At 37.0% G+C, this 24502-nt stretch overlaps 1 protein-coding gene across 6 annotated transcripts in view; it reads left to right on the forward strand.

The window, feature by feature from the left end:
- The first annotated feature begins 1021 nt into the window (after positions 1-1021).
- LOC149556733 (RNA-binding KH domain-containing protein) overlaps positions 1022-24502 on the forward strand; it is a 108723-nt gene continuing 85242 nt past the window's right edge. Inside the window, exons 1-2 of one of the 6 annotated variants that reach the window (XM_089831234.1) lie at positions 1022-1804; positions 1984-2069. In XM_089831234.1, the coding sequence (XP_089687360.1) occupies positions 1710-1804; positions 1984-2069 (181 nt within the window). In that variant the 5' untranslated portion in view covers positions 1022-1709. Of the gene's footprint in view, positions 1805-1980; positions 2070-24502 lie in introns of all 6 variants that reach the window. The other 5 variants (XM_089831233.1, XM_089831236.1, XM_089831231.1 and 2 more) reach the window with 5 other exon arrangements.

The following is a 24502-nucleotide window of genomic DNA, read 5'->3' on the forward strand; positions in this document are numbered from 1 at the left end:
GGACATTTAATTATTAAAGGGGTGTGTGTGCATGAAAAATAGAGAGAGATTGTATTCGAGAGAAGTGTTGTGTAGAAGCAAAATGGAATAGAATAGACAAGCTACTACAAACACGACAAAATAAAGAAGTGAAGAGGTGATGAAATAGACATCGTAAAGACAACTAACACATCAAGTGAAGATCTAGACATCTTCAATGTATATACTGGAGATCTACAAGGCAAGGTGTGCCACACATAATTTAGATCAACATTTGATTGGTATCTTAGCATTGTATTCATTTGTAAGCTCTTCATTGAGCATACTTCAATAACACACATATTGTAAATCCTCTAACAAGGTACCTCCCAGAATGAGAATTCAAATCCTTTAACATGGTATCTTTGACAAGCTCATGTAATCCTAATAGGTTGCTACCATTCATAACTGGATGTGTTCTTAAAAGGAACAATTGTAGCCTTTAATCGAGCAACCTTTTATTAGCATCAAAAGGCTAGTGAGTATATTATCCACATTGTGGTTTGCATCCTCTCACAGAGGGTTTCCATGTATAAATCTCCACTTGATGCATGCATTTGTGTGTGAGATTATATGCTTTTACTTTACAACTTTTATCATTGTTCTATCGGTTAAGTAGTTGTTGCTTAGTTTGCTTGAAAAAATAGTTCAATAGATCGGTTGGAGAATTTGTATTGATTCACAACCCTCTTGCCCCTCTCCCCCCCCCCCCACTCCCCCGCCCCCCAATCAGAGACCAAAATGCATAATTGTTTGAAGATGCTTTCGCACAATTTAAGAGTTATGATCATATGCTTTATTTTGTGTTGATCCTATAATAATTCACTAGATTTGTTTGATTGAATATTACATAAATAATTTATAGTATTATTATCAAAAAAATAATATAGAAAATGCAAATATATATTCCAAACATACAATTCAATCAAGAAATAATTCGAAATCCATTAAGAGTCCATCACACCCTATACACTATATTCAAGAGTAACACATCTTTTTGTGTACAACCATTTTGCAAGATAAAGTCTAAGGTTTAGATTAACTCTTTATTCCTTTTTTTTTTGGGGTGGTCTTTTGTGATTTTAATTCCATGGATGTGATCTGCCTATACAACTAGGAAACCAGGTGATCAATGTGATCCACTGTTGTTGCAACAATGTATTTCCCTGCATATGACGTTCGCTACCATTGTCCTCCAAATCCGGCCCCACTCTAGCAAAGTGCTGTTTACACCTGTCTTACTGCTAACAGGTACAAGTAGGAGTGCGGCGGGATGATAATTACCGTAATTGGGGTCCTATGATTTGTGTGTCCCCTAATTTAGAACTTCAATGCTGGGTCGGTTAACCATGGAGCTTTGATCTAACTCGGGGGTAGTATCCATGGCCAGTCGTCTGGGATGAACATGTGTTTAAGAGCCACCATACATGAATTTCTTCACACGCATCTTCCTTCTGGAAAAGTCCAAGCTTCCGTGGGGCTAATACAAACAACGTAAACAAATTCGCCTTTATCCCCGACAGGCACATTGCCACTACTAATCACTGACAACCATTATTATTCCACCATTAAAATTCACCCATTCTTTCATTTCAATGAAATCATTCATAAAAATCCTTAAGTTTTGTATAGTATTGTCTCTACGTGCAATCGAACATAATTGAAATAGATTACGAAAATATAGAGAAAGAATGTCTGGAAGGTATCTTCACTACTCCCCTGCTAGAGCTCACTCCCCCCAGATGGGAGGGATGCGCACGGCTAGCACTCCTTCAGACCATGACAGGTTGAAAAAGATCATCTTTATTTTGACCAACCTTTGTTTATTTGTTTTATTTTTTGATTTCCTTGGATCTGTTTCAGTCTATACAGATAGTTAGGTCATTGTCGAATACTGCGTTTCAAAAGGTGCAACTTTGTTGTATCCCTCTTTAATTCAATCCTTTGTAAATTTTGTCGCAGCAGGTACTTGGCAGAACTCTTGGCAGAGCGTCAAAAACTGAACCCTTTTGTGCAGGTTCTGCCTAACTGCAGCCGTCTGCTGAATCAAGGTTGGGTTGTGGACTAACGTTTATTTTTGATCTTTTATGCTTTATTTTGTCCATTGGAAAAAATATTTCATTTTTGGGTCGAGTTATTTTGATCACTAAGTAACAGTTTCCATGTCTGGGAAGAAGTTGTGTTTAGATTGAGTTATCGTGCGTAATCAGACCCACACTAGACCATGCAACATTTTTGCATATACTTTTTTTGAGGCCAGGATGCTTAATGATGTACATTGCATTCTCCGTTTATTTAGATTCCAGGTCTGAGGGGTATTTATCCTGCTAAATTTGCCTAATACTTTCACACAGCCTGTCTTTTCATTTGAATCTAAATGCCTATCTAAGCTCATCAGACTGCAGCTGCAATAGAATCTTGGTTTAACATATAGAAACTCTCCCAAAATGACTCTGAACCTTGGCTCCATTAAGCTAGTAGATTGGTAATTGACTTCATCCAAGCTATAGACTGGGATCGTTCGTTTCAATCCTGCAGTGCCTAGAGGCACTGTGCTAATAAATGTATCTGGATCTTGGAAGGTTTAGAATATATTGTGTGTGAAGTCATTGCGGGCAAGTGAATAGAGGTGCACTTTATATTTCAGTTACATGGCGTTAGAAAAGTCATTGCCAACAAGTTAATAGATTTCCTGAATCCCGATGTTCAAGAGAACCTATATTGCTACTGACAAATGGGTCTTCAGTTTGTAAGAATGGAGTGTGTCGTCAGGGAATTTATTGCCAGAAAGTAAATAGACTGGCACCTTGATTCTGAATCTAAGGGTTCTTGAGTACCATGCCAACATTGTTAGAACTCTGCACCACTTAGTAGTTCATATGGCAGCAAGTGAATAGATTGACGTGTCATATGACATCCCTGGGTACAAACTCAGACAAATTCTATTCCGCCAGGCACCAGCTGATACTATCTCAATGTTTGTGCACCCACGTTGTCATAAATGTTAAACATGTCTATGTTTGTTCCAGCGGCTCTCCCTTCGCTTTCGGCTCATACAGGGTTGGTTCTCTCGTTGTGGTTTATATTTATAAATGTTAACAATAAACAGTCACAACATATTCCACCAGTCTACCAAAAAAAAAGCAGGATTCAGTCGAATAGTTGATTGAAATTTCCTTCTCTCCATTTGCTGTAGATGCCTCTATTAGCACAAATCAGAATCCTGCTTTCCAGCAGGAATACCAATGAGATAAATTTACAGAATATGTAAAGTTCTAAAATGTCACACTGCAGTACAATTTATTTTTCACAAGCACAACTTACATGTCAATGGATTGCCACTTTTTGTCAAATTCACAATATCCATTATCACTGAAAGAACAAATTCAATCATTAGGTAAGAGAGAATTCGTTATTGGCACCTTCTATAAGAATCCTGTTATGCCAGGGAATTAATTTATAGCAAGCAAATATTGTAGTTTCTTTTATCAGAATTATGCATTTGTAAAGGGATTCACATACTTATCAGTATCTTGCAGTGCAAGTACTATTTTTTAATACCAAGGAAATTGTCATTTATCTGCTAGAAAATGTGTTCTACGAAGTTCAGTATAAGACCTGCTAGATATGAGATGTTCTTTGAACCCTGCTCCCTGTTAGAATTTTTTTCAGTACTGTTGCATATGAAATTGGTAATCTTGACACAGAAACCTTTAATGTACAGGCATTGCCCTGCGCTAAAGAGATCTACTTGATGTTTCTCATCCTCTGCATTTCGCATATCCGTGAAAATTGTGTTTTAATAATTGACATCTTCTGCTACAATCCTCTATATTGTTAATTCACTTTGTCCAAGCTAAACAATTAATTTGTTTTTGCATGAATGCTTATAATACTGGCCATATAATCGATATTTTATACCCAGACCTCTGACAGGGACAGAACCATTGTATGCAGGTTAACAATTTAATTCTTATGCCAGGAGCCTGTGAAAGTAGGTTACATGTCTGATTAAATACAACATGATTTTTTTGTGGGATGCCTTTGTATTCAATATATGTAGAAATAAAATAACCTTTTAAGGTAGAGCGACTTTGTAGAATACTCTTCAAGGAATAAGCTACTCCACACTAAATCTCCAATAGATCCGAAACACATAACATGCTCTGCACTTCTCCTTCTAATTATATTCACCGTCTTAATGTAGAATCTTACTAGCAACATGATGGACGAGGCAATTGACTTAACCCATGTGGCTTTACTCATTGCCTAATTCAAGCAATTTCACAATTTATCCAAATGATGCAACTTAAGGCATGTATGCTACATGATGGCATCTCCATCAACCTATCTACATTGTACTATTATATCTTATGGTGCATAACATCTCCTCCTTTCTTGAAATATTTCATCTCCAAAACATGGAAGAAGCCAAACGTTAAGATTGTTGCAAGTCATTACAGATATTTTGTCATGCATAGGATCCCACCCTGATTTTTGACAAAATCTTTTGCACTTCTTCCCAAAGTCTATTTTGTCGAATGGTTTGTGCACATGTATATTGAAAGGTTTCTGATTGCAAGTTTATATGTTGCTGGGTTTTCATTGATATCAGGGAACATCCCATTCAACTTGGCAGAATATGTAAATCATTCATAGAGCATAAAGACCATACAAATCAAATATTGGAATAACCAAAATCTTTACACAGATTGCTGTTAGCAACACAGGGATAATAAAATTGATATCTGACCTTTTATTTTGCAGACTTGCAAGTGACAAGGGTAAGAAGCAATATAATAGAAATTTACCCAAATATATTACATTTCATTGAATAGATGATAATGCGCAAGCAGATATGAAATGTCAATTAACTACAATAATTTCTGACCTCATACATCAGCCAATTTTGACAGCTTTGAGAAATCTTGGTACTCATCCAAGCCTCACATTGTATTCACAGCTGAACGGCATCTGAAACTTAGTGTTTCCAAATGTATTACATTTCATTGAATAGATAATAATACACAAGCAGATTTGAAATGTCAAATAACTACAGTAATTTTTGACCTCATACAGCAGTTGATGGTGACAACTTTGAGGAAGCTTAATACTCATCCAAGCCTCACATTGTATCCACAGCTGAACAGCATCTGAAACTTAGTACTTCCTTCCCTGAATTCTCTAAGGCAAGGGCAATATGCAGTTACAGTTCACCCACTGTCACCTGGTGTACGTGTGCCATTCCAAACATCCAAATGCCAACAAAGAGAGCCTTTCCAACTCAGCAACATACTGCAGCTGAGTGGTCAACACCAATGATCCCAAGTGCCGCAAAAATACTGAGATTTCTTTCCAAGGGTCACGGCTGACTGATAGAAGTCACATGCCACAAAGGCAAGCTTAAGTTTTCAATCAATGAATTCATAATCGCTCATCAGGAGCTTTCCATGTCCTCTGTTGTACTCATGCCATTCCTAGCATCCAAATGCAACTCAGCAACAGAAAGACCATTTGCTGCAGCTGAGCATTTAACTCCAATGATCCTGAACGCCACCAAGATACTGAAATTTCTTTTCAAGAGTCATGCTTGGCTGATTGAAGTCACATACCACAAGAACAAGACTTAATTTAATCAAATGAACTCCTAATGGCCAAGAGGAGCTTTCCACAACCACGCTTAGCTGAAACTTAACCTTCACACCCAGCTAACTCACAAGGTAAGTTATATTTATATTTATCAAAAAGTGAAAGTCAAATTGAAAATATAACATCATATTTTTAATTCGTGCTGTTGCACCCAAAAGGTCCACTTTTGAAGCACTAAAATGAGCATAACTTTTGATTGACAACTCCGATTGACCTCTAGGTTAGACCGAATCGAAGGGGAAAATGAAAAGCATGACATGAGCAAAACCAAAGGACTAAAAACTAACAAACACAAACTCAAAAGAAAAGAAAAGGACGATGAAAGCCTCAAAAATCAAGTAAAGGCTCGATAGAAAGCAAAACAAAAAAGACTTGACGAAGGCCTTCAATAAAAAAATTCATTATATCAATTGGTACCGATTGGTTGATCAACACTAACCAATTAAATAATGAACTAAACTCAGAGAAATGCGAAACTAATTTGAAAAAGTTTCGTACTGTTACCTACATTTTGTGGTGACAAAATGCAGGACAACACAACATAAAGAATGAGAATCAACATTTCACCATTAATTACCTTGAAGTATAGATTTGGATCTGCATCATTCTTGGAGAAGCCCAAGCCTGAAAGATAGTGATCTATCCTCTCATCCGTAGCTTGAGGTGCTTGTTTAAGACCATATAGAGCCTTCTTTAATTTGCAAACATGAGAGCCATCACCATGTATTACAAATCCTGCAGGTTACTCTAGGTACACTTCCTTTGGTATTATGCGATTAAGAAAAGTAGTCTTCACGTTCATTTGGTAAATTTTTCATCCTTTTCAAGCAACAATAGCAATCACAGCCCTGACAGAGGTGTATCAAGCAATTGGAGCAAATGTCTATTCATAATCAATTCCCTCCTTTAGAGAAAAGCCTCTAGCAACAATTCTTGCTTTATATTTTTCAATACTGCCATCTGCAACATGTTTGATTTGAAGAGCCATTTAGATGAAACAAATATATCTTTTGGTCTAGGCACAATGTCCCAAACATCATTCTTAAGAATAGACTGATATTCTTCAGTCATAGCATCTTTCCAAACTTGATGTTTGAGAGCTTTCTCTTCATTCAAAGGTTCTGATTTGATAATTTAACTCATAAATGCAACATAGCTGGAGTATTTAAAGGTTCCTTTTGGAGCTGCATATTCTCAGCCTCGTAAATCATGGTTCTTGCCCATAGAGTCTATTTCTGACCCACAATAGCGTCTCTAGGCTCATCAACCAAATCCAAAGGTTCATTTTGATTATCATCTTCCATATGTTCATGATTCTCCCTCTGAATCTCAGAAGCACAATCTCATATTTTGAGGAGACTCTTGATCTTTAATTTCATGAATGTCTTTGGATCTTTTGAAAGCAAGATCTTCTTCAAAGATTACATCTTTGCTTAGCTCAATTAATTTTTGTCCAGGGATGTAAATTCTATAGGCTTTAGATGTTTCACTATAGCCAACAAATATTCCCCTTTTTCCTGAGAGTTCTAGTTTGGATCTCTTTTCTTTGGGCACGTGAAAGTCAACATGACAACCAAAGATTCTCAAGTGGCTTAAATTAGGTTATATCTTTGTAAATGCTTCTTTAGGGGTTTTGTTATCCAAAAGGGAGCGATGACATCTATTTTGAATATAAACAATAGTACCAACGACTTCAACCTAAAAGAAGGTATGAAGGCTTTGGTCATGCATCATGACTTTAGTTGCTTCTACTATTGTCCTATTTTCCTTTCTGACACCCCATTTGTAATAGACAATGATAAATGGAGACTGTAAACAACGCTTGATGTGAGGAGATTAAATGATCTAAAACCTTCCTGTTTGTAACATCATCGAGAAAAATATATGCAACAAAGCTTATGAAGGTCATGAAGATGCTCTTGGAAACTATAGTGGAAAGCTGAAGGGACTCACAGTGGGAAATGTAGTAGTATAACAGGATGTGGAGATGTAACCATACCATTTCCTTCATGTGAATCTTTGAAGTTTGTCAATTTATGTTACTACTCGAGTTATTTGTAAGTATGTGCCTTAAGGATTTAGAGGTCTTGAAAAGTGATGTTACAGATAATGAAATTGTCTCCTTGGCATTCACATCACATAATGTAGTTGAAACGGGCATGACTGGGAGTTTGTAATAGAATCACAACATGGTAGAGTTTAGTATATACCATATACTTTTGGATCTAGCACTTCTAAATTGCAAATTGTACTAAGGAAAAAGGGGCTATTACTGATGAAGGGACAATCCAATCAAGCAATGCCTCATCAGAGGAATTTTTAGAGATATCTGAAGCATCTCATTAGACTTTTGGCATGATGTGTTTTACTCTTGAGACTGCTACTATATCGATTAAGACAATTAAGCATACCGGGAAAATAAAGCGAATATTAACAACAATTTAGCTTTTATGGGGCCTACTGGTAATTTTGGCAAGATGCAAGAAAGGTGCAAAGCCAACAACAAAATACAAGGTAGCTTCAGTAGCAAAACAATCATAGAAGTTGGTGAATCAGAGGATTGACACCTAAATAATGCTTTTGGGACACAATCTCTGAGGTTACAGATTCACATGAAACTTTGGACATTGATCATGATGCCTAGGTGAGAGACACTCTCTGTAGCAGTAGTAGAGAATGATGGTTCATCTGTCATGAGTCATTGGAGACAATTCAGACCTAATTGCATTGTTGGAGCAAGATATGCTTCTATGAGAGGAGTGGATAGAGGATCTACTTTAATTGACTATCGAGGATTAGATTGGTTCAAAGGGAGAAGATCATGTCAAGATGACTTCTCTAGTGACCAAGAAATTGTATCAATCAAGAGGGAGTCAGATAATCTACCAGATGAAAACTTGGACGAGGAGGTTAGAAGGTTGATATCACATTTAGGAAAGGTCTAAGCTAACCTTGGATGAGAAGGTCAAAAGATTGATGCATGCAGTTGGAGCTTTAGATAGAAGCCAAATTATCGTAAATGTTGGTATCCCCAAGCATGAAGATAAATTATAGTTTATTACATTCACTCATGTTACTATGAAATCAGACAATACATTTGTGTTTGAGAAACTACCCCTATAAATAATGTTGTGATTAGAATAGAGAGAGTTGCTAGAAGATCTGTGAAGTGGATCTTTGATGACTTTGATCATAGTGATTTAGAGTGAGTAAACCATGGAGATGGTTTCTAGACAAAGTGCACTATCATTGAAGAACGAACGGCTGATATTCTCACCAAGGCTCATACCAAAGTAAAGTTTGTGCCTATTGAGACTAGCTTGGAGTTGTGAAGAAAGAAGCCCTTGCTAAGAGGGAGTCTTAGCATCGGTGATTTCTTAAAATGCACTTTATTGGATTCTTCTCTATGAGAGTGAAGCTTAAAGTGAAACCCTTGTCCCACCCTCTGGGAGTAGTTACATTGGAACCACCCTCTGATATGGTTCATGGAGGATGTCATGTGTGTGTTGCCATGACAACACCACGTGAGAGAATTTGTGGTGTCTCTGAGTAAAATCTTTTATTGTCATGTGTGTGAATCCATGACTTTATGAGCCCCCTGTGTACATTATCAAAAGGTGACGATTTTTCAGATAATGAATGCTTGTATTTGACATTGTAAGTTGACGACTTTAGAATGATTAGCTTTACTATCATGATGGATATCATGTGATTTGATATTCGTGGACATGTCATGATAGTTAATATCTCTTGGATATTTTGATGGATATCATGAGACTTGATATCAATTGAAGATCATTATGATCCTTGTGAGATATTCATGGTGGATAGTGAGCTTGTGGATAAACCATGATTTGTTATGGTAGACATCATGAGACTTGATGTGAGTGCGCATACCTTAACTTGGATATTTTATGAAGAATGTCACGTGACTTGATATCTTAAGCATATCATATCCTTTGATATCATGAGTAAGGTGATATCTCTTCTCACAATAAGATGAGCCTATTGTTGAGACCTATACTTGGTTAAAACTTTATCTTCCCTAGCTAAGAGGGAGTGTTGAAAATTGGTAGCTTCGGTCAGATGACTGTGAATGACAATAAGGTCAGTAGGATGATATAATTACATATGGATGTGTGTATATTGATCTATACACTTACATATTTAATGATCAAAATAATATAATCATACTGATCTTATTGATGAAACAAAGAATCATTCATAATCAGATTGAAACGTTATATATGTTCCAAGTATAAATCTGAGTCTTATTGATCTACATTTGAAGATCATTATTGTTGACTTGTATATAAGTATCGAGTAATTAATGGTACTGCCGTCAATGCTGCATAATGATGAGATCATAATTATTGGTTATAAACCGATGCATATTAATTTGTGAAATGAATTGATGCATCTACCCTGTGTTATAAACCGATGCATTGTACTTGTGTTATGAAATGATGCAAAGGATGATTAATACAAGCCACCAATAATGAAGCGGTGTGTAGAGAAGAGTCATCTTGGTGTAGAGACATGTCTCTACATACGTAGAGACATGTCCTCCCCAAGATCTCTATATATATGCAGTCATGATGAGATCAAACAAGATGAAAAACACAGAAATCTATCAGTGCAGATCATTTGGTGTTCAATCTCTATATTGTACATATTCAGGTTTATATTCAAAGCATTATCATATCAAGAAGACTTATCTTGTGGAGAACCATGACAACCTGCAAGAAGAAGAAATAGCAAACATAAACATACCATTCAAGAGTCAAAGAATTAAAAGAACATATACAGTTCGAATCTGAAATAAATCTAATCATTTTAACATTTTGCAGGATAACTTCAACCTGCAACATCATTAAATGGTTCAAAAACGAAAATGAAAGAATGAAGAAAAGAGTGGCTATCCAACGCACACAGGTCAATGGGGAGTTGTTTGAAGCAGATATAAGCATTGAATTCTCTGAATTGGAATGAGAAAAAATTAGGATTTTTAGTCTAATGCAATGAACTTTAGAGAGGATGATGCAAGTGGAAAAACAGGATGCTTTGTTGGTCTTCCTTGAACAATGTGATCTAGTTAAGCAGGAGCACAATATCAATGCTCCATGTAATTTTCCTGAAGAGGAAGAAGTGAATTGAAGTTGGGTGGCCTAATAAAAAGACAATATCTCAACAACTGTAAAACAGCACAAAGGGGTTCCAGGCTTGGATAATGTGGTCTTTTATTATAGTGTGGGGTTCATTCTTGAGAAGTGGGAAGTTGTTAGTTGACTCAAGGAATTGTCTTCTATGTAACCTGCTGCTGCTGTCCGTGTTCTCCAGGTCTGCAGTCTGTTAGCTTTTTGGTGTTGAACTCCATCCTTGGAATTAAGTTTCAAGTGTGTTTTTCTAATTGGACAATTTCTACCTTTTTTTGGGTGTCCCATTGTGAAAGGGTTTGGGCAGTTTCAAAAATTGATTTTTACCCTTATGTAAGGACCCGAACTGGCTCCCTATTTGAATATTGATGCACAATTTACTATTTGCAATATTTAAATGTTTCAAATTTTATTTTGTATTTTCCAAGTCGGTATATGATAACATTTTCAAGAAGTTTGCAATGATGATATCAAATCAAACTTAACTGGATAACATCCTTTGCACTTTATTTGAAGACTACAAATCAGAAATACATATTTTAATCATGGCACCTGGATTGCAGTTAAGTTTGCCAAACTGTGCCACCAAAAATGCCTTCTCCTTAATGCTGACCCAGCCGCAATGCAATGAATGTCCTTGGCCACCCTTGAGAATGCAGAATGCTGTGTACAAATGGCGTGCAAGGGCTGTTGCTGGGATGTGATTCCTTATAACCCTCGGTATGGCTGCAAGAGTGAATCGCAGGCCCCAGCAAAGATACGTTAGCCTCCCAATCAATCGTTCCAATACCAAACACACGGGGTAAAGGCAATATCAGGACCAATATAATGCTGCCGTCCAATCTCCTCTTAGTTATGGCTGCCAGTATACCTACTTCAGAATTAAATCGTCCACCAATGTGTTCTCACAGCAAAGAAACATAAACTCCACAATTCAAGAGCTGATCACTATTAGAATGTCCCAGCCATAGTAGACACAGTTGGAGGATTCTACAATTGGTTACCGCAGCACAATTGTAAATGAAGACCTCAGAAAAATCCTTCAAACCCACAACAAGAAGTTATGAGCAAGGAAAATATAATATTCAAAATTATTCTCCTTAGCTATAGGAATACAGTAGGAGAATGTTGGCCAATTGTATACTTAAGCACAATTGTCAAGAACCACTCAGACGAGACCCTTATACTTTAGCAAGGGCTCACAAGTCAGAAATTAGGAAAAGCCACAAAGGCACACAAAACAAATATATTTTCATGCGTGCTTTTACCAATGAAATGAGCTCTCATTTATAATCTTTCATTGACCAAAGTTTCCTAAAAAACTCCACTTCAGAAATTGTGGAAGTTTCCCAAAAGAACTCAACACTAGAAACTTTCCAACATACTTTTTAGAAATAACTCTTAATGTCATTATTATAATAATATAAATATCATTATAATAATGCAACTTAATAATTATCGAACAAATAAGAGCTCATGCAATTATTAACCTGATTTACTGTAGGTGACAACTAATTGCCAAGCCACCCACTACACTGCCAAAAATAGCAATCGCCAAAAATAGACTTACTAAAAATAGTAAGTCCACAACTGAGACCCCCAAAACACCCTGTCGGCTCACAAGGGTCGCTATGATGAGCTAACTCCATCAGTTGAGTAGACCTGCCAAAAACAGGGACATTACACCTTAAGAGCACAAACTTAATCTAGATAAGTTTGTTCATTTCTTTTTTTGATTTTATGAGTGCATGCAATTAATTTAGAATTGAAGCTATTGCTGAAAATGAAGATCTTGCACTAATTTAGTCTAATAAATTAATAACCAGAAAATGGATGAATCCTGTTGATGTTAGTTTTGTACCTCTACATAACATATAGCGATTGAATACTTGATATTGAATATCAGACACTCAATCGCTATATGTTATGTAGTATAAAACTAACATCAACATTATTTGGCGCTAGAAGGAGGGCTGGATTGCAATTCATTCTTGGGAAAATCGTACTGATAGTGTTTCTTTTGAAGACTTGTCGGTAGTTAGCTATGATGAAGGATGTTGCTTCCTAGATCAAATCAACCTAGAGCAACTTGGGGAACACTTCAAGATCATATTGTAGCCAATTTGTGCTCAACTGCTTGGGAGGAAAGTGAGAATACTAGAGAGTATTTGGACGCCGTTTACGTATTGAATCGAGAGGAACAAAAAACACGAGCTATTGAAAGGAGAATTCATAAAAGGGTGGAATGTCAAAGAGAACTAGAAAGGAAGCTTGAAAGAGAAAGGAAAGCACACAGACAAGCTCAAGCCACTCTTGAGGAAAATTCAAATTAGGAAAACCAATCGGGTTTGAACACAGTCAAGCTAGATAGAAGAATCAGGTCTTTCTCCCTTGAAAGGTTTGAGAAATTACAATCAGATAGGAGGCAAAGGGTACTGAGATCTACACCACACTTAGAAGAGGATTTAGTTGAGTTGCAATTTCATAAGAAAGCAAGGAATCATTGGGTAGCCCATACTTCAAGTTTGGCTAGCTCCTCAAGTAGTCAGCTAGTTCAAGCTCAAGTCAATCAAGCACGGATGGCTCAACCACCATGGATTCAAAACAATGCCTCACCCATTTCGTTTCAACAATAGAATGACTTACCGAAGACTCTGACGAGATTCTGCTCCAAGTCTTTTGTTAATGACCCTAACCGCACAACAGAGGAGCATATCAAAGTATGAAGATGCATTGTGCAACAGAAGGATTCTACATGAGGATGTAGCGTGCAGGCTTTTCCCTTACTCATTGGGGGAAGAACCCTATTATTGGTTTGTCAATCTGTCGGTGTCATCTATAACAGAATGGGTTCAGCTCAGAGAAGTGTTTATTGCAAAATTTGGCATGCCCACCACACCATTGGAGTTACATAGAATGTTTGTGGACATTAGGAGACACGATAAAGAGTCAATAAGTTCCTTTAACAATTGTTTCCACAAGGCCTACACGAGATTGCAAGCCCCTTACACAATACAGGAGGTGAGTGCTTTGGAAGCATATTACAATGCCTTTGACAGTCAGACAACTATGTTTACAAGGATGACGAATCCCACTCCCACAACGTTGAATGGAGCTTACACTAAAGCAATTGAAATAGGGAAGCAATTGGGCCAACAAGGAATGAAACCCCCAAGTGTTAGGTGCTGGGTAAAACTGAAGTTCAATTGGATGGCCTTTATACGGATATAGTTGAATCAAAATTACCCTAAGAATGTCAATTCGGGAATCGTAGACTTGTGAGAGATATTACGGCTGTTTGCTCAAGGGGTGAAGATAATAAATCAAGAGATTTATGAATGCAAATTACTACTTGCTAATAAATTGAACTTGTCTAAATTACGACACATCTAGGATTACTTCTCCAAATGAATTGTAATATAAAGTGCACACCTTTAAACAATTAAACACAATACATTTATGAATGCTATGAATGCTATTAATCCACCTCTTAAACAATTGATCACGCTCTTCTAATTAATCTCAATGAATGCTTATTGCAAAGTTTTTGTCTAATGTAATCTGCTTAGACTGCGACAGGAAGTTGTTTTCAATAGGCTGGTTCCAAATACACAGGATGCGGCAGGGAGTATGGTAAGGGGTGACATGGAGTATTATAGATGGCGACAGAAAGTTGAGTATTATGGCTCAATGACTAAGAGGATACGATAGGAGAAATACAACAAATAATATTATGAATACCAAGGCTGAATGGAAACGATAGGAAGAATAGAGCGGACCGTATTATGTGATAGATTAATATACTAATAGAATAATGAACAATTCCTTTATAAGACTGTCGCAACCAATGATTCCATCAAACAATTGAATTCATGATTAATCAACAAACTCTATATGGATTTGATTAGCAAACATATACATATATATATATATATATATATATATATATATATATATATATATATATATATATATATATATATATATATATATATATATATATATATATATAGCAAACTTCTTATAAATGCACTCAAGTGAATTTGAAAGGAACACACGAAATTGATAATATTGAAATACTTACAAAGCAATCTGCAAGAATCCCACCAAGTTTCCCGAGAGGGGGCCCTCCTTTGGTTTGCTAGGTGAGAGATTTTCTAAACACCGACTGCTACTTAAAAACTGTGTTTTAAAACTTCAAAGATAATATATGGAACAGAGTATTTTCATAGATTATATATATGATATGTCTTTTGATTCACATTTACTTATATAGCCTGAAATGTTCAACCATATTGATAACTAACTATAATGGCCGTTGGTCTGTTTCTTAAACATGGGTAATGGTTTGTTTTGGCCATAACAATTTACAAAACAGTCTAGCTAAAATAAAATAGGGCCAAAACTGAGCCATTCAAAACTATTTACTTAATGAAACAAAATGACAACTTCAAAATTGTTCTTCCAGCTAAATGGTCGATTCCATATTCTCGCATCTTTAGTTCCTGTAGCAAGGTAGATCACAATATATCAATATTTATGCATTGAACATCCACTCTTTCAAGAAATATTTCAAACCTTAAGACTTTATTAAATGCATTATATTCCTTAATAATTAATGGCATAACAGGGGTTTAGACAAGCTTAAGACAAGGCAAAAGTTATAAAGAATATACAAAAACAAAAGCAATTTGCACACCCATCATTAGGTATCTGAACAATCCAGTTCCACATCTTACATACCAGGCACTTGCAAATCAGCTTGTGGTACATCCGGGACTTTCGTTGTCTCAGGCACCACCACCAATGCCAGTTTATTTGCAAATTGCAAGTTCATCCACGGGGACGCAAGAAGAAAAGGATGAAATGAAGGAATTAATCGAGCAAGTCAAGAAGTTGTCTATAGAAGTTAGAAATGTGGTGTTGCCACTGGATAATCAAGCCTCAACAGATAGTAGACCTATGGACAAAATGTTTCTAGCTAAGTCTGCCATGTCTAAATATTGCAGATTCCATGAGACTGATCAACATTTGGAGTTAGGATGTGCTGAGTTCAAGAGGGCATCTAACCTATTTCAGAACATAGTAGATGAGTCAATTGATCAGGAAGATATTAAGGTCATGGGGTATGAAATTGTCCCATCGTCAGGATATGATCAATGCTTGACTTTTGAGGAGATTCATTCCACCAGAATTTGAAGCATATAAAGAACACCAAGGGAGATTTCCTCCTGAGTCAGTCGATGGGCCAGTTAGCGAGGTAATAGATCAAAATGGATATAGCAATGGGTTGGATTTTTTCCCACCTTTGGGTGACGCTGTTCTAGTTCAAGGAATGGGAGGGAACCAAACATTTCAACAACCGACTAGCAATGCAAGGTTCTATCACAGAAACAATAAGAGAAATGATGGACCTTTCACGTCCTCCATACCTCTGAACAATTTCAGTACGTCTCCACATCCCAATGTAAGTAATGTACCAGATCCTTCAAGGGATGCACCCGAGTACAGACAAGGCAACCATAACAATGGAAATGGACAATAGAGTTCTCAACAAAGTACACAACAAAACAATCAAGTTGTTCAAGGATCACAGAGTATCCGATCAACACAAGAAGCAAATAGAGGAAGAGTAAGGAACAATGTTGTGAATAATGATGAGTTGAAAAGATTAGGACAAAGTGTAACAGATGAGATGAAGAAGATCAAAATAAGTCTTCCTTTGTTTGAATTGTGGAAGGTAATGGAAAATAGAGATACATTCCTTAATAGTTTGAAGGATAACAAATCACAAGGGTCTCACACTCAAAGCACAATAACACATACTCAAGGGAGGCCTCCTCCTAACTCGGTGCATGTGATCCAAGAAATTCCAAGTGGGAACACAATAAATTCATCTCAAGGGATCTCATACGGTGAGATAAAGAACTCTACGCAAGAGATTGCATATGGTGACATTAGTAATTTCAACAAACAACCAGGGCCTCAACTAGTTTATGTGGCTCAAGGATCAATGCTGATGGAACAACAGACTCAAAGGAGTCAAGACCTGGTAAACAATAAGGAAACGATGAAGGTAGAAGAGGTAGTTCAACTGACAAATTTTGAAATGAAGCCGAAGCAAGTACATAAGACACTAGTGGTATATTATCAAGGGAAAGATGAGCCAGCCCCATTCTTGCTTTCAGTAAGGATATTTGGGAAGCTTCTTCATAATTGTTTGATAGATTCAGGAGCATCAAGTAATGTCATGCCTCTGACTATTTGTAGAAATTTGGGAATCACTCTTTTGGGATCAAACAAAAGGGTTACCCAATTGGATAAGACAGAAGTGCCGGTGGTAGGTGAGCTACACAACATACATATACAGTTGGCATCTGTTCTGAGGATGAAACACACAGTGGATATTTCAGTCGTAGATGTGGCCGATACCTATGGATTGATCCTAGGTAGGGATTGGGCCAGAAGGTTGAATGGATACATGGCAACTGATTATTCTCACACATGGCTCCCGTGGAGAGGACTTGCCAACCAAATCAGAATTGATAACACCCTAAGGTTGAGATTGATAGTTATTGAGTATGCGGAATCAAATCAAATATTGTTTGCGGAAACAAGTATGAACATCTATAGACCTAAGAAGACAGAGGTATTGACTTTGAATATCATAAGTGAAGGGAGGAATTCCACTAAGATCGTGATTGAGTCAGATCCAGACACTTCATCAGACAATGGTGAAGGCATGTTCGAGAAATTTAAGAACTTTGTGATTAAGGTTGTACAACAGGGAGTAGAGTTGGGTAACCGAACATCAGTGAGAGACTTATTATTGCCCAACTGGTGCAGAATCCACAATGCTTTCCATTCGGAATTATCTTGCACCTTGTGCACAGTTGCCTTAGAACAAGTAGAGAAGAGAATCCTAGGGGCATTAAAACAAGATGATCAACATGGCAAACAGAAGTTGAAACTTTACAAGTTGATGAAGCAAAAAGTAGCATGATGGGTGAAACAAAGAACCAAACTGCAACACCTAACTTGGAAATGAAGAAAAATGATGAATCAGGCAAGTCCAAGGGTTCCCAAAAGGATTATCAAGAAAGTGATGGAGTATGGACTCTAAGGTTCGATGGTTCCAAAACTAAGCAAGGGGCTGAAGCTAGATTTGAGTTGATCAACCCGACAGGGGCAATGTATTTGTAGGCACATAGATTGGAATTCCCATGCACCAACAATATGGCAGAATATGAAGCTTTGATTTTAGGCTTGTTGTGTGCTATCAAGAAAGATGCCAAGATACTTCATGTACTTGGAGATTCGTATTTAGTAACTGAGTAGGTAAAGCATAAGTTCGCTTGCCATGACAAGAGATTGAAAAGGTATAGAAACAGAGTTTGGGATTTGATAGAGGACTTTGATGCCTCAATATCAAGTTTAGCTATAGAGCAAACAATCAGGTGGCTAACGCCCTCACACAAGCTGCAAGCTCATTAGCACCAATCAAGTTGGATGGCTTGAACAAATTTAGAGTTGAGTTAGCATCGATCCCATCAGTACCAGATAATGTCAAGAACTTCCAAGTGTTTGAAGATGATAGACATATCCTCAGCTTCTTGACCAATTCGAATGTTTTCGTAGCACAAATCATTGATGGTGAAGTGGATGAAGAAGCAAAGATCGATTTAGAAGGAATTATGAGCTTGAAGACAAATACTATTCCAAAGGGAATGATTGAGTTACAAAGAATATTCGACATGGACCAATTTAACAAAGTGCCATATAAACCCACAGGGGGTGATGAATGCGAAAAGGTAAATTTGGGAACAGAGGATTGTCCCAAAATAGTTCATATTGGGAAAGTTTGCACACCTAAGGAGAAGGCGGATATACTAAGTTTGATGAGGGAATTCCTAGATGTGATTGCTTGGGGATATGGAGATTTGAAAACATATGATCCTTTCATCATCACACATACAATTCCACTAAAGGAAGTAAGCCATTCAGGCAGTGACAAAGGCCAGTCAATCCTTTGTTAGAACCGTTGATATTCCAAGAGGTAAAGAAGTTGCTAAATGCACGGATCATCTTCCCAGTGAGACATTCAACGTGGGTCGCCAATCTCATCCCAATTAGGAAGAAGAACGAAGAAATAAGGTTATGTGTCAATTTCGGGAATATGAACGGAGCATCAAAAAAGGATAATTATCCATTGCCATCACTAGATGAGGTCTTGCAAGTTGTAAATGGAGCATAGATGATGTCATTTATGGATGGGTATTTGGGGTACAATCAAGTGATTGTTGAAGAAGAAGATAGATTGAAAACGACTTTCACCAGAAGTGGGGAACATTCGCATACAGGAGGATGCCTTTTGGCTTGATCAATGCTGGTCCAACATTTCAAAGGGCCATGGATTATGCTTTCAAAGACTTAAAAGACAAGTGCATTATCATTTACATGGATGACATGATAGTATTTTCAAAAAAATAGAGAAGATCACATTTTGGATTTGAGGAAAGTTTTCATGAGATGTAGAAAGTTTGGAGTTTCTTTGAATCCAAAGAAATGTATGTTTGGAGTTACTGAGGGAAAACTTTTGGGACATGTAATTTTAGAAAGGGGTATCATGATAGATCCAGAGAGAGTGGAGGCAATTTCCAAACTTGGCATACCAGCTAGCAAGAAAAAGCTCAAATCATTCTTTGGAAAGATCAACTTCGTGAGAAAGTTCATATCCGCATTCGCAGAGATTGTAAAGCCGATGAATGACATGTTAAAGAAAGATGCAAAAATGAATTAGACTCCAGTAGCAAAGAAGGCATTTGAAGAAATAAAGCATGCTATTGTTAATGCACTAGTTCTAGTAAGCTGAGATTATGAGAGGCCGTTCAATATATATTCTTTCGCCTCTGATCACACTTGTGCAACCATCTTAAAAAAGAAGAATGAGATAGATGAAGAGCATTCAATAGCGTTCATGAGTGCACCTTTTAGGGAGGCCGAATTGAATTATCCAAATGTGGAGAAATAGTGAAGGCGATGAAGAAGTTCAAGCATTACATCTTGAGAAGCAAAGTACATGCAATTGTGCTTGACATAGTAGTGAAGACTATTTTAATGCAAAACGAGCTTGGAGAGAAAAGGAAAGTGGGTCGCCACTATCCAGGAATATGACATAGAAATTCAACCAATGAAATTGGTTAGAGGACAAAAATTGGCGCAGACCATGGCATCAGAGGGGCCTAGACTTGTGCAACAAGTTTACGAATTGGAGGATGTGCGCCCCGATGAATGTTACCAGGACATAATCAATTATTTGTTAAATCATCGATGCCCTTCACATTTGAATCCGATACAGAAGCGAGCATTGAAATTCAAGAGTAAAAGATACATGTTGCAAGGAGCAATGTTATACAAATAGAATCACGAGGGGATATATTTGAGATGTGTCAGAAAAGATGAAGCTAGAAATATTTTGGAACATTTTCATGATAAATGGGGAATAGGACATGGATCAGGTTTGGCTACGACACATTGGATACTAAGAGTTGGATACTATTGGCCAACTTTGTTCAAAGACATTCATGAGCACGTAAAGACTTGTCATGTCTGCCCGGCATCGACAAAGACGGCAAAGAGAGAGAGGAATTCATCAATGCCTCTGTGGCCAATTATTGAGGTGAGACCTTTCGCAATGTGGGGACTTGACTTCATTGGTCCTATCAATCCACCTTCCTTGGCACAACACAAGTATATTCTAACCGCAATTGACTATTGTACTTGGTGTTCAGAAGCTCAAGCTTTCAAGAATTGCACTGCAGAGATTGTCATCAAATTTTTAGAGGAAAGAATTGCTACTAGGTTTGGGTGTCCTTCTGCTTTTGTATGTGATAATGGTTCTGCTTTCATTTCTTTGAAATCTCATAAGTGGGCATTCGACCATGGGATCATTTTAAAATCTTCATCAGGTTACTATCCCCAGGGGAATGGCCTAGTAGAGTCCACAAACAAGAACCTTTTGACTGTGATTGGAAAACTTTTAGATAGGAACCCAAGAGATTGGCACACACAACTGAGATACACTTTGTGGGCAGATAGAACAAGTGTTAAAGAGTCCATAGGAATCACTCCTTATCATTTGGTTTATGGACAAGACCTTGTGTTCCCGATTCAATTGAAAATTCCAACTTTAAGGTTCATACAGGAATATTATGATGAGAACGAAGACAAAGTCCAAGCTAGGTTGGCTCAACTGATGCAGTTAGATGAAAAAAGAGACAAAGCCTTAGAGAAATTTGCAAAACATCAAGGGGTAGTAAAGTGTTGGTTTGATAGAAAAGTGCAGAACAAGGCCTTCAGGATATTTGACTTGGTCTTATGTTGGGACAAAGCCCATGAAAAGAAATGACAACATAAAAAATTTGACAAGCTATGGAAGGGTCCTTTCCAGATTTTAGAGATTATCGGGGATAATGGATTTAAAGACACTCACTAGTGGGGATGTCTTGTTGCCTGTCAATGGGCAATTCCTCAAGCATTATTTCCAAGCCTAGGACTCCGTCCGGAGCCCTTTTTGTACATAGTTAGAGTAGATTTGCTTTTAGTTAGTAGTTTAGTTTGCTTTCCGTTCTTTAGAATAGAGTTTGTTTTGGACCATTTGGCCCGAAGGTTAGAGTAGTTTCCCTTTAGTTAGAGTAATTTTCTTTAAGTTGTTTAGTTTAGGTGTCGAGAGGGAACTTGAGTTTAACTTGGATCAAGTCATTTGACTTGAGATCTTTTAGCTTCCCTCAGTTGGAGAGGAATTTTGGTTTTGGGGCTTTGCAAGAGCAAAGGAGGTCCATGTTATCACTCATAGGCGAGGTGTGTAGATTTTACATTTTTGGTGACAAAACAAAGTTTATCTTGTTCATTTCTTGGATATATTTGACAAGGTTAAGAGATTAAAGGGTGTGCTTAGTCGTTAGTCTATGGCAGGACTTGTACTAAATTTGGGTCAAACTCGATAGAGGTTCTTAAGTTACTTTTGACATGGTTATAACATTCTACTCACACTTAATTGCTCCGGGTTCTTGGTGTTTTGAAGTGAAGTTGGACTCAGTAAAAATATACACCTGCTTCAATGCCACTATGGTCTTCCAAACCCTCTGCAGGCTTCATTGCTTGTAAGCCAAACAATAGATTGAGAAGAAAAAGCAATATCATGAGAAAAGAAAAATTGTGAATTTATGCAAAAGGAAAAGGCAGTATCAAAGTCAAAATAAAGATGAAATTTGGCTCAAGTGTGTGCAATCATCTCTACCGGTGTTATAAAAGTAATCACTAAAGGTAGAACCGTGATTGTGGTGCCACAACAATAACTCTGTCGAGGCTATAGATGCTTGACTAGTAGTGGAGCTCTATCTAGGTTGCTTTCGAAGTAAGGATATTATAATAGCTAAGTTAAATGGATTGGAGAGATTATCAAGTTCTTGTCGAGCTGGGAATAAATCATTTGCACACATGTGGGTAACTTATGGTCAGGGTGGTTAGGTTCAACTTGAAAGTTCTTTCCCTTGTTGAGTGCTTGTCCTTAAGTAGATTTGCGGTAGGACATCCTGAGATTTTTTTTGTTCCAAGTTGTTTTATTCTTGAAATATTCTAGAACATTTCACCAGTGGAGTCACCAGATGTTGTGAGATTTTCACAATTGCCCCAAAATTTTTGGGGACCCCCTTAATTTTTCGGTTGCCCTGGCAAAATTTGGAGTTGTTCAAAGGTTTTCAAATTGCGATTTTTACACCTTGGACGTCTTCGGGGCAGGAGGGATTTGATTTGTTTTCACTCAATGCGAAACTTGATTTTTCAGAACCTTTAATTTTATCCTTAGGCCAAACATAATTCAACAACATTTTTTTGATGGTTAAAATGATATCTGGCAGGATAAATTTGCAAATTTTGGACTTAGATGCATTTTGAAAATTTGATATAATTGTATGAGCTTGAGCATTTTCAAAATGAAATTGTTAGATTTAGTCATTTTGGAAAATCTTGAAATTTTGATAGTGAAATTGGATTTAGGGTTTTGAATTTCAAGTGCCAGGAAAAGGATTAATTTTATTAAAAAATTTGAAATTGTATTGCAAGATTGAAATTGGTTTGAATTGCAAAATTGCATTAATTTGGTTGAAATTTTGCCTAGGGGATTTTAGAAATGTTAAAGGAAATTGTAATTTGGAATTGAAAATTGATTTTGGCTTGCTAAATTTGATTTTAATGATATTTTAATTGCCAAAACATTATTCAATGAAAAATTTGACATCTCCTAAGGTTACCTTGTTTCTATTTTACAATTTCTGATCAAAACTGGCAATTAAATGGGCTAATTTCACTATAGGGATAAGTTATTTTAATGTTGCATTTAAATTTGGACCATTAATTAAGGGGCTAACTTTATTTTGTTTTCCCTCTAGGCAGGTCGGCCCCCTTGGAGAGGTAAAAAGTTTGGTATAAGAGGGGCTTCCTCTCTTATTTCCTCCTCCTTGGATGTGCGATTTTCTTCTTAGGGAGGTGAATTTCCAGCTTGGGCGATTTTTGGGGTAGATTTTTCCATTTCTTGGTGACATTTTTTCTCCTCCTTGCTTGGGCGATTTTGAAGGGGTAGATCCGATTTTTTGCAGAATTGGGCGATTTCTTTGAGGTTTGATTTCATCCTTGGCAGCAATTTCTCCTTCCAGAATTGGGCGATTCTTTTTTGGTGAAGAGGCAATGTGATTTAGGGTCTGAATTTTGGCAATTTTTGGGTGAATTTGGAGAACCGAAATTCTGATTTAGAGCAGATTTTTCTGCCCCAGGGCAGCGATTTCCTTCATTTTGAGTGATTTTGGCAAGGAGGTCAAGATTCAATGGTGAGCAGATTTTTGCAAGCATTTTATTGGCTAGGACATAATTATTTGCAAGGAGGATTGAAATTGCCGAGATCTGATCTGAACTTGAAGAGGCCCGGTTATTGGTAAAGGTAGATTTGAGGTAAAATTCTCATTCTTTTTTAGAAGTGAAGATTGGTTTTAAAGGCAGATTCTATTCCTTGTTCTTGCTTGGTTCGTTTCCCTTATCTTCTTGCACTATTCATCCACCACTTCAGCATTTCCATTGATAGGCTGAAGTTGGGAGATATAAGTGTAGATTTCATGATAGGACACTTGGATAGGTAGAAATAAGTTGTAGTCCCATCCCTAGGAAAGAAGTTTGGAGATTGATAAGTGTAGAGATAGGACTTGGAGAGGTAGAAATTGTTAATGTTTAGCGTCAAAAGAAGCAAAACATGAATCTCGTATGCTACCACTGTTTACTTTGCATCGCAGAGATATAAGCATTTGTATTTTGTTATTGATATCTGCTTTACATTACAGAGAGATAAGCATCAAATTTATGCTACCACTATTTGATATGTATCACAGAGATATGTGCATACGTACATATATTCATACTTACATATGCATACATATACGTATACATATACCTCTGTCATACATACAAATTATTGACAGCAAGGTAAGCATATTGTTGACCAACCTATATTGGTCGGGCTTCATGTTTATTACTTGTATCGGGTTTCATACCCCGTGCTTTGCCTTTGCTATGTATTAAGCATTATTGGGCCCTTTGATTATTATCGGGCGTGGCTTATATAATTTGTTTGG

The sequence above is a fragment of the Cupressus sempervirens genome, chromosome 5 (assembly GCF_028749045.1).
Source record: "Cupressus sempervirens isolate cs-2001-9-10 chromosome 5, ASM2874904v1, whole genome shotgun sequence".
NCBI classification, from domain to species: Eukaryota; Viridiplantae; Streptophyta; class Pinopsida; order Cupressales; family Cupressaceae; genus Cupressus; species Cupressus sempervirens.